This window comes from Ambystoma mexicanum, chromosome 8 (assembly GCF_040938575.1).
Source record: "Ambystoma mexicanum isolate Mex_15411 chromosome 8, UKY_AmexF1_1, whole genome shotgun sequence".
In the NCBI taxonomy this organism is placed as follows: Eukaryota; Metazoa; Chordata; class Amphibia; order Caudata; family Ambystomatidae; genus Ambystoma; species Ambystoma mexicanum.
Window position 1 is genome coordinate 739,023,984 of NC_090929.1, and position 15,377 is coordinate 739,039,360.

Below are 15,377 nucleotides of genomic sequence, written 5' to 3' on the forward strand. Positions count from 1 at the left end.
TGGTCTTACTGGCATTAAGTCAGAGATCATTGGCGGTACACCACTCCTGGATGGCGAACAGACAGTCAGAGGTGAGAGAAGGAGAAGAGGTGGCGGAGGGGAGACTGAAAATGAGTTGAGTGTCATCCGCATAGCACTGAAAGTTGGGGCAGAGACCGGCAATGCTGTGGTAAAGAAGTGCCAGATATTGGTTGAACAGCCAGGGAGAGAGGTTAGACCCTGCTTACACGGCCTGTCAATGGAGGGAGGGAGCTTGACCCCTAAATCTCCTACCCTGACAAAGCGAGTGTGGGTAGGTGTGGGTAGGGCCCCTTCCTACCTTTGCCTACCAAAAATGTGTGTCTGCAGGACCACAGCACACTCCACTGAAAACAGGAGAAGAGCTGTTGGGTGAACTGCCCTGGAAGACGTGACCGGTCAGGGCAATCGGAGGTCGGCAGCTGAAGCCGCCACAGGAATGCTACTGCTGAAGCCAAGCCGGGACGAAGACGAAGATGGGTGAGATCCGAGGACCCAATCCAGCAGCTGCCAGCAGGACACTGGGCTGGGAGGCAGTGTGAATCATTCATCAGCAGAACAACCTCATAAGTCATTTCAAAGCCACCTATTTTCCGAGCGTCTTCTGATCATTGTGGCCTAATTGATTTTGTTAGCTTGAATAGAGAAATTGTCTATTTAACCAATCTCCATAGTTTTCATTCCTTTTGAGCATGTGGCACATAGGATTTTAGTGCATGCAATAATCGATATTACAAACACGTTGTCAAAGGAGAGACCAGACCTCAATCTTGCAGCTGACCCAGCGTGGAGAGGTTCCCATTTATATATATAGGTCATCCATTTTCGTTATTCCTTAACTCATTCAATATTTCTGGGGCTGCCGTTCACCTGTGATTCCCATTCCAGGTGCACAGTACAAAGTATAATTCGGGGCACACTGACGTTTCTCGCACGTTAAAAGGGCACGTTTTTTCCAAGCTGTCCATGTTGTAGTCACAGTTTGTACTTCATTCTTCAGCATTTCAACTACCTCCACCCCTACAGTACAGTCAAGTGTTTCATTCTTACTCTCCAAATGGGTGACCTCAGGGAGTGTAATAAATCACAACCTAATGGCAACATTGGCCTGTACCACTGGGTACAAAACTGCAAATAGGGACTTCTGGACCACCCTTCTCATACAGTTTCGTCAGGTTCCTATATGACACACCTGAATTTTCATTAGCCCATGGTGTGCATTTGATGATATTGCTGGCATCACCAGAAACTTGCTTATGGTTAGAAAATGCAGGTTTTAATATTACTCACATAGCATAAACCACTACAAATATTACAGATTACTGGGTCTGTATGAATGGCCCAAAGCATATGTCACAAGGCTTGCCCTTAGTTTTCACACCATTGGGATATGTAATATGGTTAGCACCCTGCGCTACATTTTGGTTTACAAATACAAATTCTATAAACCCTTTTCAAACAAGTCCAGAGGGGGCTGCCTCTTTTTGTTACCAGTTTAGGGAAAGCTCTACTCAAGTAGGAATGTACCCATATTTATTTATTTATTTATTGGGCCTTGGTATGATGCCTACACACAGGTGTTTTCGGGCACCACAGGACCAAAAAAAGGGGTGGGGGTCATTGGAAAGAAACAAACAATTACGGTTATATTGGCCTTGCAACAATCTTACCATAACAATCCTACTGTGCAAGTGCAAAAAAAGAGCTGATAAGTGCTCTGTAGTGAGGAATAGGGGCAGGGATGGCTGGGGATGAGGAAGTGAAGGAGAGGGAGCCCAAACGGGGTGAGCAATGCTGAGGAGGGCCAATGAGGGCAAGTGCCGAGGAGAAAGGGGGAGGGGCAGATAAGTGCAAAGGACAAGGTGGACAAGGATACGGCTAGTCCAGGGAAAGGTGCCCAAGGGCAAGTTCTGGTAGGGGATGCTGGGGGAGACAGGTCGGGCAGTATGACTCCGAAAGGACTAGGCACCAGTCACAGTGGCAGAGGGACAGTAGCACAGGAGGGGGAGAGGGAAGGAAGAGGTCAAAAGGAAAGTCTTGAGGAGTTTCCGGAACTTAAGAAGATAAGGCTCAAGTCTGAGGAGGGCAGGGGTGCCATTCCAGAGAGAGAACCCTGTGAGGAAAGGCATCTAGCTCCCACTCTCTGCTTGGAGAAACCTCTGACCTGCAGAGAGTTGGAGCTAGAGGACTGAAGAACTCTTGCAGGGAGGTATTTAGAGAGAGAAAGCTGGATGTAGAGAGGTCCCAGACCCCAGGCAGCCTTGTGGATGATGCACAGCATCTTGAATTTGATCCTTGTGGTCACCAGGAGCCAGTGGAGAGATTTTAGCGCTGGAGAGGTGTGGTCCCTGGGCTTGAGGCCAAGAATAAGTCTTGTTGCCCTATTCTGCATTAGTTGAAGGGGGTGAAGGGAGGAAAGAGGCAGATTGAGGAAGAGGCTGTTGAAGAAGTTCAGTCTAGAGAGAACCTGAGATCTGGAGATGTTGAGCCTCTGGGGGAAGGCGAGGGAAGGGAGAATGCCTCTGAGGAGGTGAAGCTGAAAGTTGGACTTCTTGGCAAGGTCTGTGATGGGTGTAGAGAAGGAGAGAGAGGAGTCAAAGATGACCCCAAGGTTTTTTGCTTCACTGCAGGGTTAGGAGATGGGTCCAAGGGGGGTGGCCAGAGAGTGGGAGGCAAGGAGGGAGCATGGCTCCCAATGAGAATGATTTCTGGCTTACTTGCATTAAGGCAGAGATCATTGGCAGAGCACCACACCTGAATAGCAGTCAGGCACTCAGGTATGAGAGAAGAAGGAGAAGAGGTAGAGGTGTCATCAGCATAACACTAGAAAAAAGGAGAGAAGGTGGATATCAAGTGGGCCAGAGGGGCAAGGTAGATGTTGAAGAGTCATGGCGATAGGATAGAACCCTGTGGGACGCCACAGGTAGAGAGTGCGGTTCAGCAAAGGAAAGGGCCCACTTGCACTTGGGAATGTGTTTCCATGCATCCGTGGCCCAAGTTGGCAGTGAGCGCTATATTTAGCAGGCGCTTCTCGGTCGATAGAACAAAAACAAATGAGAGCTCAGTGTGCAAAACTGTATGGGTGTACCTCACATGACTTAAGGCAGCTCTGCAGCTCCGGTGCAGAGTATTGTAACATGACAGTACAAATGAAGGAGATGGGTAGATTTTGAGGAGAAAAAGATGGTGGACCAACACGGAACTCCTGTCCTGGAAATAGTGCGTTCCCAAGGCAGAAATATTTCCACCTGAGAGGAACGATTTGGGCAACTGATTCTGGGGTTATCATAAACTCAACTGCTGATTGTGCCTGGAATAAGTGTAGACAGATGTCCTCGATGAGACTTACCAAGGCAGGGGTCATTGTTATCACTGCGAGGTTGGGAACCTGGTACCCTAAATTGAGGAATGTGGGATGACATGTGTTATGTGGGAAACTAGCATTCAATATGTTGCACTCCAATTGAACATGTACATGCAAAATAGGAACATTATGCCCAGCTATCAGCATTCATGCTTCAGTTAGCTGCCTTGCATAGTGAGGCCTTAAACCCTCAGAATGCAAAGGTGAGATATGCCCCGTCACCCTCATCAAAGAATGCGCTGAACCACTTCTCTCCCTTATCACAGCCATCGACAATGCAACTTTTGCCTCCTGCTCCATCCCCTCTTCCCTGAAAGAACCTTGGATTACCCCTCTACTCCAAAACACCTTCACTGGACCCAACCATGCCCACCAACTACTGCCCCATCACCCCCATCCCCTTCCTCCTAATATTAATTGACAGAGCCGCATACATCCAGATTCAAGAATTCTTGGAACTACACCACATTCTCAGTCAATGCTAATCTGGATTTCGCCCCGGCTATGGCACTGAACAGTCATACTTGATCTAAAGAAACAACTTTATGACTTTAAAGACTCTGACAAGCTAACCCTTGTCCTGCTCCTAGACCTTTCCACAGCCTTTGATCTTGTTGATCGGCAAATACTCTGTCACCACCTCACCACTTTAGCCTATTTCTCATCCGAAGCTGCCAAACGGATTTCCTCCTTCCTAGCCAACAGGACCTCCAGAGTCTTCACGGGTGACTGCTCTGCCCCTCCTACACACATTTCCTGGGTTGTCCCTCAAGAATCCTGTGTCTCCCCCACCCTATACAATATGTACTCTAAACCCCTCTTCGACCACTTGGACTCACTTGGAATCTCATACACAAACTACATGGATGAAACACAAATCCTCATCCCCTCCCTGGTCGACTACCCTCAGGACTCCCTCAAACTAAACACCATTCATGAAACCATCCAAACTTGGATGGCCTCCCACCGACTCTGCCTTAATGCCCACGAAACAGAACTCCTTCTCGCCAGCACCCCTGCTAGTCTCTCCAAACTCAACCCCTCCTTCCAAGCATTGAATTTCGATGGCCACACCATACCTGTCTCCCCAGGCGTGAAAATACTAGGTATCTACATCGACGACACCCTTAGCATGACACGCCAGATCAACCACATCACCGCCACATCAGACTGCGCCAGCATGCCATAATTCTCATCGACAGCCACCTCACCTCCGCTCACGCCATAATTGGTTCAAAACTAGACTACTGTAAGGCTCTCCTCTGTGGTATTACCGCCAAAAACTTCAATAAGCTCCAACTAATTACAAAATAATGCACTCTGTGCTGCTCTTGACCTGAGGAAGCACAACCACATCTCAGACGCAAGAAGGAATGTACACTGGCTACCCATCATAGAAAGGATAACATTCTAAGTACTCTCCATCACCCACCAATGCCTTGCAAACAGAGCCCCTTCCTACCTTTCTCAGAGACTTACCAGGCATAGTGCCTCCAGACTTGTCTCACGGTCCCCAAGTTCAAACATAACAGATATGGATGTTCAAGCTTCCCTTTCTCAGCAGCCATCCTCAGGAGCACTCTCCCGCTCCCTCTATGTGCTGAATCCTCCTACAATGCCTTCAGAAAAAAGCTGAAAACCTATCTCTTCCAATGACCCTTTTAATTGTATATTCTCGTTCCTCATCCTTTGTCTTCTTACCATTCCTGTGGCCTCTGTAACCAGCGGCTAGATGCCCAAGGATTTTGCGTGCTTCTACAAATGCAAAAATAAATAAATACATCAAACTAATCCACTGGTAGAAAGGAGTACCAGGTTCCATGCATTTCTAAGAGCACTCTTTCCCTGGTTGGGAGTGATAGAGCTAGAAAAGGATCTGGTCAACATTTCTGTAGGTCTTGAGGTATTTGCTAATTTAACAGCAAATGTTCTGTCGTTATTGCAGGAAGAGACAGAATGACTGTCTGCCTACACCTTTCCGTACCATATGGGTTAGGATTACCTGTTAGCAGAGAAAGGAGGGGTATGTCACATCATCAATGCGACATGCTGCTTTTTGCTCAATAAGTCGGGAGAAATAATTACTGATGTTTCCCATATGCAGAAACAAGCAGCATTATTCTGTGATATCTCAGTAGACCAGGCAGTGGATTTAGATTCTATCAAAGAGTGGTTTACCTGTCTATCTGGCACCAGATCGGGCCAATAGGTGATAAAGGGGTTTGGTTTTTATAACACTCATCCTAGTAGCAATGCTTGCCAAAACACTTTGCATAACATGTATATCTCATAAGTCTGACAAGGACACGACCATCTCACACTCAATGCCTCTAATTGAGGAAGAATTCATTTGATTATCCGAGATAGACGTAGAGTGTTTCTGAGTTACAAACAAAGGGTGGAACGATGAATCCTAGGTATCATGTTCCAAACGGAAGCAGCAGAGCTTTTTATATTGTGTAGCACACTGAAGTAACTAAATGGTTTATTCTGCTTTCAGTGCAAGCATATATAATGAGTTTGTTTGCAAGGAGAAAAGGCCTGCTTGCTGTATGTGTTTATCTCTGCTGCTCTTGTGAGATAATGAATTACTGTGATTTTCTGTCCAAACGTGAAGAAACAATGTTTTGAATAACATATTATCGAAGGGACATGGCCCTGACTGTCCCGGGACGGAACACACGAGAAATGTTTACCTTACCAGGAAGACGTGAAGGTCGATGCATTGCAACGCAACATGATTGAGAACAAAATGTCACCTTTGATATGATAAAGTATATGAGTAATGTTTATCTATCAAATTCTAGGTATCCCGCTCTTGTTTATGGATTTTGATGACTGTGCTATATGTATTCCTGATGTCATCTTGTGACGAGCATCTTATGTTAATGCCAAGTTGAATCCTGTCATTATATTGTATCGGCTTGTAATAAAAAAGAGAGATATCGAGACAACACTTGCAGTGGTGTGTTTCTCTTCCATCCCCTGCACGCAGCAGGATATCAGGGGGAGCTGATGCCTGGAGATGTTTCCCAGGCTGTCGGATCCTTCACTGCCCTCCTTGCAGGTGCTTAATCCTACACAGGTTAAATTGGACTTTCTCCCAATTACTATTGCTCATCAACTAAGTGGTTATTTAGTTAAGATGGCCACCCGCCTAATCAATTTTTCTTACAGCCAAGGAGTAATTCCAGATCTGCTGAAAGCAGTATTAATCTCTTCTCTTTTGGTTTTCCGTTATTCCCCAGAAAAAGCTTATCAAATGAAAGAATGTACCATGTGGCAAATACATATATATTGATCATGCATATGTTTTGAGTCCTACCTGGATGGCAATAGGGAGGATTTTGTTCTTCAAGTTCTTATACAGCAAACAGATGGGTGCCGCGATGTACTGCATTGTGCCGGGGTCGGTTTTATTCGCAGTAATGCCATCGAGCAGTTTGAAGTCCACAATCAAAACATTTCCTAGCTAAAAAAAGGCAAAAGGGTCATTATGTTCAGAAGATGTTCATGGCATTATTGCATTCAAGCATGCTGGTATTTTCTTTTTTTTTTGTTATTGTAGTTTGCAAACCTACATTCAAGAAGGTAAAATAGAGCACTGTTAATGCAATTGAATTAAAAGAAGCCTTCAACCGATTCAGACTCTTGTTGTACGAACAAAGTATGAATAATGTCTGAGCTGTGCATAAACAGGCTGCAGATTGTTTGATCAAAATAATTTTGATATTTGGATTGATATTTAAAATGTTAAAGTACAGAACAAGGGTTGGGCCAAGTTGTACGACATTGCCATAACATTCTCTGCAGTGGTGGCTGGTGAATATTTGAAGTGGATAGGCATAAATATTTGTACCCTGATACGGCTGAGCCACCGAGCGTAGCCTATACCACTCAAGGGGGGTTCTGGGAGGTTCCCCCCCCAAGGATTGTTTTAAATAATGGGTGAAAATGGTGCCTTTTAGAGCACACTTTTTAGAAAAAAATTGGTAAAAATCCAAACAGTTTGCAATAGATGCAAGTCACCAACAGTGCGCAGGAGCATTTCTCCAATACTTTTTCATGATGCCTTTTCCCACAATATGTCCCAGTATAAAAAATGTCCATACTGGCTGTGCCCATATATTTCCATGCTGACTGCAACATTATACCCTATTATTCCCATATAAGAACATAGTCATGTTTGCTTTGTGCATAATGCCATTAATGATACTATAAGAAAACATGTCCATGTTTGTTCTGCCAATATATGGCAGTATCCCCCACTTAAGAACATACTCCAGTTGGTTTTGACATTAAAAATGCATGCCAATGTATGAAAACATGTCCAAAATGGCTGTGCTAAAATGCCAGTCAAGCTCCATTATAACACTTATCAGGCTTGCTTTATCAAATATGCCCAATACAAAATGCCATACCTCAATAAGTAATGGCTAGACTAAGTGTATAAAAGTGACGGTCTTGCTTCATAACAACACTTATCATTCTTACTTTACCAACGATGCCCAATCCAAAATGACATTCCACAATACAAAATGACTGAACTGGCTACATTCAAATGCCAGTCTAGCTACATAATAACACGTATGCTTGTTTTACCAAAGGTGCCTAATACAAAATGTCATGCCACAGTAAGAATAATACCACTGATCCTGCCTTCTTTATCGAAGATGCCCAATACAAAATGTCGTACCTCAGTAAGAAATGGATAGACTGGTAGCATAAAAAATGCCAGTTTTTGACTAGACTGGCTGCATTGGAATAATAGTTTAGCTACATAATAACATTTATGCTTGTTTTATCAAAGAATCCCAATACAAAATGACATGCCTCAGTAAGAAATGGCTAGACTGGTTGCATACAAAATGCCAGGCTTGCTTCATAATTACACTTATCATGCTTGTTTTACCAAAGATGCCCAATACAAAACGGCATACCACAATAAGAAATGGCTAGACAGACTGCATTAAAAAGCAAGTCTAGCTGCATAATGGGCCTCATTCTGAGTATGGAAGTAGTCATGGCGCTATTTGCACCATGACTACCTCCCATACCGGTACCGTGTCCTGTTTGGTGAGATGGGGACTTACCAGTCCAGTCCGACCTTGGCGGGACCGGTAAGTCCCCATTCACCAAACCATTCTGCATTCCCATTTGAGCCCTCATAGGGCTCAATGGGAAGGGGGAAGTAGCTAATAACGGTACCGCGATTTGTGGTACCGTAATTGGCTCTGATTTCCCTTAGCGGGTCCCGTCTTTAACGACTGGTAAAACCAGGCGTTAAGGAAGGGACCCGCTAAGGGAAATCGTAGAAGGGCGCAAAGAGATTACCGGCACCGATGTCCTTAACGGTGCCTGGTATCCCTTTGCGCCCAACTCGGAATGAGGGCCAATGACACTTATCATGCTTGCTTTATCAACCATGCACGGTAAAAAAATGCCATGCCTACTCCATGGTGTGCGAGGCGCAGGGGGTTACTGGGGTAAGGCATGATTTTTTTACTGCCCATCTATCATAGATGCACAGTAAAAAAAAATTACACACCTGTCCCCTGGGTCCCAAGCTTCTCACACATGCACACAATGTGGTTATGTGTTATGCCAGGCACTGGGGGACCTGGGACGGGGATGGTATATTTTACTGGACATCTATCACAGATGTCCAGTAAAAAAATACCATGCATGTCCCATGGGCCCCACCACACCTCAGACAGAGAGCAGATTTTGGCTGGTGGGGCGGGGGTTTGTGCAAAAAAGGCATTTTTAAAATTCATTTTTTGTATAAAAATGCCCTACCCCCACTCGCCAAAATCATCTTGGACCAACACAAACACACACACAACATACACACAGCAAGCACTCACCGTCTCATTCACAGTCATGAGCACCAATCATGCACTCACTCATAACACACACGTACATGCATCCATACACATATTTAAATAATAAACATACAAACACACACATTTACACAAAATACACACACAACCTACACACAGCAAGCACTCTTTATTTCATTCACACAAACATCCGTCATGCACTAACTCAAAACACAAGCATACACATCTCCATACACATATTTAAATAAATGAATGAACATACAAACTCACACATTTAGACAACATACGCACTGAAAGCACTCTTTCATTCACACGAGCACCCATCATGCACTCTCATAACACAAGCATACACACATCCATACACATACATCAATAATAAATAAATGAGCATACATTACACAACACATACGCAATGAACACCCTTTCATTCACATGAGCATCCATCATGCACTCACTGATAACACAAGCATGCACACATCCATACACATATTTAAATACTAATAAACGAACATACAAACACACACATTTACCCAACATACACACAGAATGGAGTTACACCAGCATCCATCATCATAAATTCACCCAACAACACAAGCATGCACACATCCATACACGTAATTTAAATTTTAAAAAAATGAACAGAAACAAACTTACCTTCTGCCGCGTGTCCGGACGTTCGAGTGCTCCAGCCCCCTGCAAGCATGAACGGGAATCAGGAAGTTTCAGGAGACGCCCCACTCCAGCCTGCTTGCATATACAGACGTGCAGTTCCCCGGCCAGCATCTCAAATGAGCAATGAGAGGCTGGGGAAGCAAACGCCCCCAGCCTTGCATGGCTCATTGAGCTTGCACAGCAGGGACAGTGCTCATATTTTACTGGGCTGGCTCCTCCATAATGGGTGAGAGGGGAACAAGACCCGGTGGGTCGACGCCCCCTCGCCCATTATGGAGGAGCAGCGACTGATTCTCTCAAAAGTTTATTGTTACAAAGAATTTCACGGGCAACATTAAATGTCTGCAAATCAGGATTTGCACGTACTTAAGTACATATATGCAATTATTAGACCAATAAATGGTTCCCTGGAGTGCTGTGTTTTCCCCTTCACAAACAATTTTTACTTGTATTCTGTGAATGTATTCTCGTCGAACCAAGGATCTGGGTGTGGATGAAATATTCCAGCAGAACACTATTTGCTGAAATGATTTCCAAGAAACAAATGACTTCAAGATTTTTTTAAAAAGTTCATAGATTCGAGCACCATACACTGCAGGCCGTAGGAAAGACTGCATTGCCCTTCCACTTCCAGTTATTCTCTAGGGACTGCTTTGGGATTGAAGAATGACTATTGCCCTCATTAAAACTTTGCTGGAAAATGGTAAAAGTGCTGGTAAAACCATTTACCAGCACTTTTACCAGTCCAGCAAAGTATGTATTTGCCAGTATTTGCATTGCCAGAATTATCAGCGCCTAGAGCACTTCACTTGGAATCACCGACTCAGGTAATTCTGTCAAAGTAAATACCGGCAAACCAGTAAAGCTGTGCCGGTAATACCGACACAAGGGTATTAGTCGACCGGATTTGCCAGTAAAACCAGCAAATAATTGCCAGAAATACCTGCAAAAACAAGCCAGAATTACAATTGCCTCAGAGCTGCCGGCAAATGGACACAGGTGAGGGAAATAAGGCCCTAGGTGCACCCAATCATCCAAGGTGCATCCAGGACACACAGGGACAGTACTTAAGGGTCACACCTTCCCCAAGAACACTTTCCAACACAACCATGCTGCCACACATTGCCACTACCTTGGACCTGGAGCTGCTCCATGCCGATGTCCAGCTGCTGGTGCTGGAGCAGCAGTAGTGGCAACGGGAGGCGAGGGAAAGAAGAGGAGGAGAAGGAGAAGGATGAGGATGGGGATACTGGTGATGCACGAGATGGAGGGGTACCATGATCCCTCACACAAGGGCCACACACTTAGCCCTCACAGGAAGTCACATACACACCCTCTGCTGCCTAAACAGTGAGACCATTCATGACCTCCTGAACCTTATCCAGGATGACATTGGGAGCAGGATCAGCATCAGGACAGCCATACCACCACTGTTGAAGCTGGTCTTGGTACTGCACTTCCTGGCCACAGGCATGTTCAAGCAGTCTGTGAGCCAGCTGCATGGCATTTCACAGCCTACCTCCTCCAGAGTGCTGGTGCAGGTACTAGAGGACCTCCTGCACCATGTGGGCCAGCACATCGCCCTCCCGACCACCCAAGCACAGCTCAATGCCATCAAGGCCTGTATCTATGTGATTGCGGTCATGCCCAATGTGTTGGCAGCATTGGACTGCATGCAAGTAGAGCTTGTGCCCCCACGCCTCAGAGGATGTCTACGGGAACCTGAAGCATTTCTACTCACTCAATGTTCAGGTTACCTGTGATGCCAACCAGACCATCACGCACAGCTGTGCCCAGGTTCCCAGGATCAACCCACAACTCCATGGTCCTGTGCAACTGCACCCTGTTGGCTTACATGGCGAGTCACGGAGGACAAAGTACCTGGATGTTGGGTGAGTACATGCACATTTACACCTACATTGCAGCATGGATCACTGGCAAAGGAGGTGGGGGAATATGTCACAAATGCATGTCTGGCAAGCATCCTGAACATGCAGAACATACCAGTGCAATCCTCAATTGATGGGCCACAACACACAGGAGTAGCACATGGCTGGACATGTAGCAGTCACTGACCATGCTATTTCCAACCTAAAAGGACATCTACGCGTAATGCACTACAGGTACCAGAATGCAACCTCGCACCCCCTCAAATGCCAGTGAATCTGTAGACCAGGCCATTTAGGGCCATGAGATGTATGTCCTAGTGAGACATGGGGCATGAGTGTACAGACTGATTGTTGAGATCCCGCTGTCACAGGCAACACCACTGCTGAGCATCATTACTCAAACATGTTAATGTCAATGTTGATGTTAATGAGTCCTGTACTGCACAATGTTGCCACTTGCTATTGGCACACTGGTGGGTCGTCAATGGAACTATCTGTTAGTGTGATTGAAAGAGAGAAGAGAGATAGAGCTTTGATGTGCTGTTGGCACCATCAGTTCGGAGAAACCAGTCACTGAGGGTTGGGCCATTTTCGTATGATAGTTGCTATGTGGTGTTGAGGCATGATTGTGTTTGTTACGTCTACGCTACCAAGCCTATAAAATCCAAGGTTCGGAGCCCCTGGGACAAAGCCCTCGCAGGACAAGACTGTGGTGTTGAACGACGCAGGTGTTTGGCGACGAAGGTGTCCGCAGCGCAGACAGTGAGTGCGGACGATTCACCCTCCTGTCTGCAGCTGCCAGGTAAGAAGTTGTGTTTGCTTGCTCTGTGCTTCTTAGACCTTCTGACTGTGCCTCTCCTCTGACTGTGTCCCCCTACCCCTGAGACCTGCACCTCTGCCCCTTCCCTTTGCTGGGTATGCCCCCTTCCCTTGTGATTCCTAAATGCGCTGTCCCCTCCCAACCCATCCTTTAATTCCCCTTCAACCCCTTCCGTCCTAGACCTCCCCCCCTTGTGTCCTCTCCCTGCGTGGTCCCTCACATTCTTTGATCGCGTGTGCATCCACGCCACTTCCATCTTTGACCTCGCTCATGCTGCGCACACCCAATTTGAGTGGTCCCTCGCAATCTTCAATCGCATGTGCCTCCATGCCACTTCCATCCTTGACTTCACTCGCGCTGCGCGTCCCCGACTTACGTGGTTCCTCGCAACCTTTGATTGCGTGTGTGTCTGCGCCCCTTCCATCCTTGCCTGTTTGCGCTGCATGTCCTGGGCGTGCATGGTCTCTCGTAATCCTGTGTTCGCGTGTGCTTCAGTACCCTTTAAATCCTTGGCTAAGCTCAAGCCTGCATGCTAACTGCCCACGTGGTCCCTTGCATTCCTCAATCACATGTCCCTCTGCACCCTTCCATCCTTGCCATGCACACACCTGTGCATCCTTAGCCCACATGGTCCCTTGCAATCTTTGATCACGTGGGCTCCTCGCACTCTCCATCCTTGGCTACGTTTGTACATGTGCGTCTTTGCCCACATACTCCCTCACAACTCTCCCTCCCCCTTCTCTAGCTCGCCAGCACCCACATGCCCTCTGAGAGTCCTTGCTCCCCTGCAGGTCTTCACCCACCTTACCCTGCCCTATCCTCCCTCCCAGTGGCTTCCCTGCCCATTGGTTTATTGCTCTGTGTTCTGCTGTGCTCCTCCTTCTTCTATGTTTTCTTTCTTCGACTGCTGTGTTCTGCTGTGCCATTCCCTCTCCTAGGTTTTCTTTCATCGACTGCTCTGTTTCTTGTTGCCCTAGTAACCCGATTGTTGTTCACTTTACTGACTTGTGTTCTGCTGTGCTCTTCCTTCCGAGCTCTTCATCTCATTCAGTTTAAATATTTTCTACTTGTTCTGGTCTCATTCCGTCTTTTCTGCTTGCACCCCCCTTGTGTCCACTCCCTTTATCCACCCTTACCGTTCTTTCCCCAATCCTCACCTCCACCCCTATTCCTCTCCCCTCTTTTTCCCACCCCCACTACCATGCTCTCTGTTTCTCTTATCTCCCATTACTGCTTCTCTATTGACTATCCTGCCCTTCTCACTTAGTCTGGTAGGTAAAAGTTACCCTGTTCTCCAACCCAGACCTCCCTATCATTGATATCTATATAAGTGCTTCCTCCAGTCAGACCCTCGCCGACATCCTCTTTATCGTTCCTTCGCCAGACAAATGGACTCCTCATATGGTCTCTGTGCTCTCTCTTTTTTCTTACTCTCCTATGAAATGGTGGCACCCGGTGGGAGGCCCGCCTGGCCCCTTCCACTCTTCTCACGTCATCATTAATGTTTACCTGAATGGCACCGCCTTGGTCCAAGGCCCTCAGGTCAAACCCCTCCTCTTTGATAGACGCTTCTGGTGCCTTATCAATTTGCTTTCTTCTCCTGCTGCTCCCTTCTTTCCTTTCGTTGGCGTCTTTGCCTACCCCCTCTGCCATCTCTCTAGTGCCCTCCTCTTCCTCCTTGGCTACCTTGTCCTCTCCTCTTTCCTCTTCTGCCCTCCTTCGGGCTCCTTCTACACTTCTGCAGGGAGTACCTCTGATTTGTACCCCTCCCCAGAAGTCTTTCAAGGGTGGCGACCTTCTCCATATTGCCACTCTCAACTCTCACTCAGCTGTAAAACACTCCTCCGACGGTTTATAGTGATAATACTGAACGCAAAAATCTCGAAAACAAAAATATCGAAAAAAAAGGCCGAAAACAAAAATATCGAATTTTTTTTTATGACGTTTTTTTTTCGAAATGGGGGGGTTAAATTATTCAATATTTTTTTTTTCGAGATTTTTGTTTCGAGATTTTTGTCGTTCGGTATTATTGTTTCAGCCTTTTGACTGACCACCTCCTCCGACATCTGCCGTCTCCTGGAAGAACTCGACCTAGATGTACTTGGTATTACTGGGACATGGTTTACGGCCAGCTCTGTCACAGGATTTGACACTCTCCTCCCTGATGGCTACAAGATTTTCTCTGTGCCCAAATATAACCGTTCTGGTGGGGGTGTAGCCTTGATCTTTGTGGTGTGGATTTCTGCCTATATCATTCCTATGGAGGCCTACTCCTCTTTTGAATGCCTTGTTTGCAGGCTTTCTCTCTCTCCTGGCCACTCTTTTACTGTGGGTATTTACCGGCCACCTGGTCAGACCACCTCCTTCCTCTCTGAGTGGGCGAACCTCTCCTCCTCCCTCCTCGCCTCGACCACTCAACTCCTTCTCCTTGGAGACTTAAACATCCACCTGGATGCTTCCTGTCTCTCCTCTGGACTCTTTTGAGACCTCTGCAACTCTATCTCTCTGCAGGGCACACTCTGAATGTTCTGATCTCCTCAGACCTCCCCCTCTCTAACCCTCTCACCACTCCTCTCTCCTGGAGTGATCACTTTCTCATCTCCGCTCATATCTCTCTCTCTCTACCCCTCAGGCCGAGCCAACCCACACACTGCCACCCACCTTCTCGGTCATCCGACCAATGAAGCGTGTGTCAGCTGAGGCTTTCGCCACCACTTTCTCTCCCCCTCCTCCTCCTCCTCCTCAGACTGCCCTTTTCATGCTCCACTCTT

At 46.5% G+C, this 15,377-nt stretch overlaps 1 protein-coding gene across 1 annotated transcript in view; it reads right to left on the bottom strand.

The window, feature by feature from the left end:
- The window catches only part of ALOX5 (arachidonate 5-lipoxygenase), an 846,300-nt gene that overhangs the window by 459,717 nt on the left and 371,206 nt on the right, over positions 1-15,377 (bottom strand). Inside the window, exon 7 of the mRNA XM_069610558.1 lies at positions 6,708-6,854. Coding sequence (XP_069466659.1) covers positions 6,708-6,854 — 147 coding nt within the window. The remainder of the gene's footprint in view (positions 1-6,707; positions 6,855-15,377) is intronic.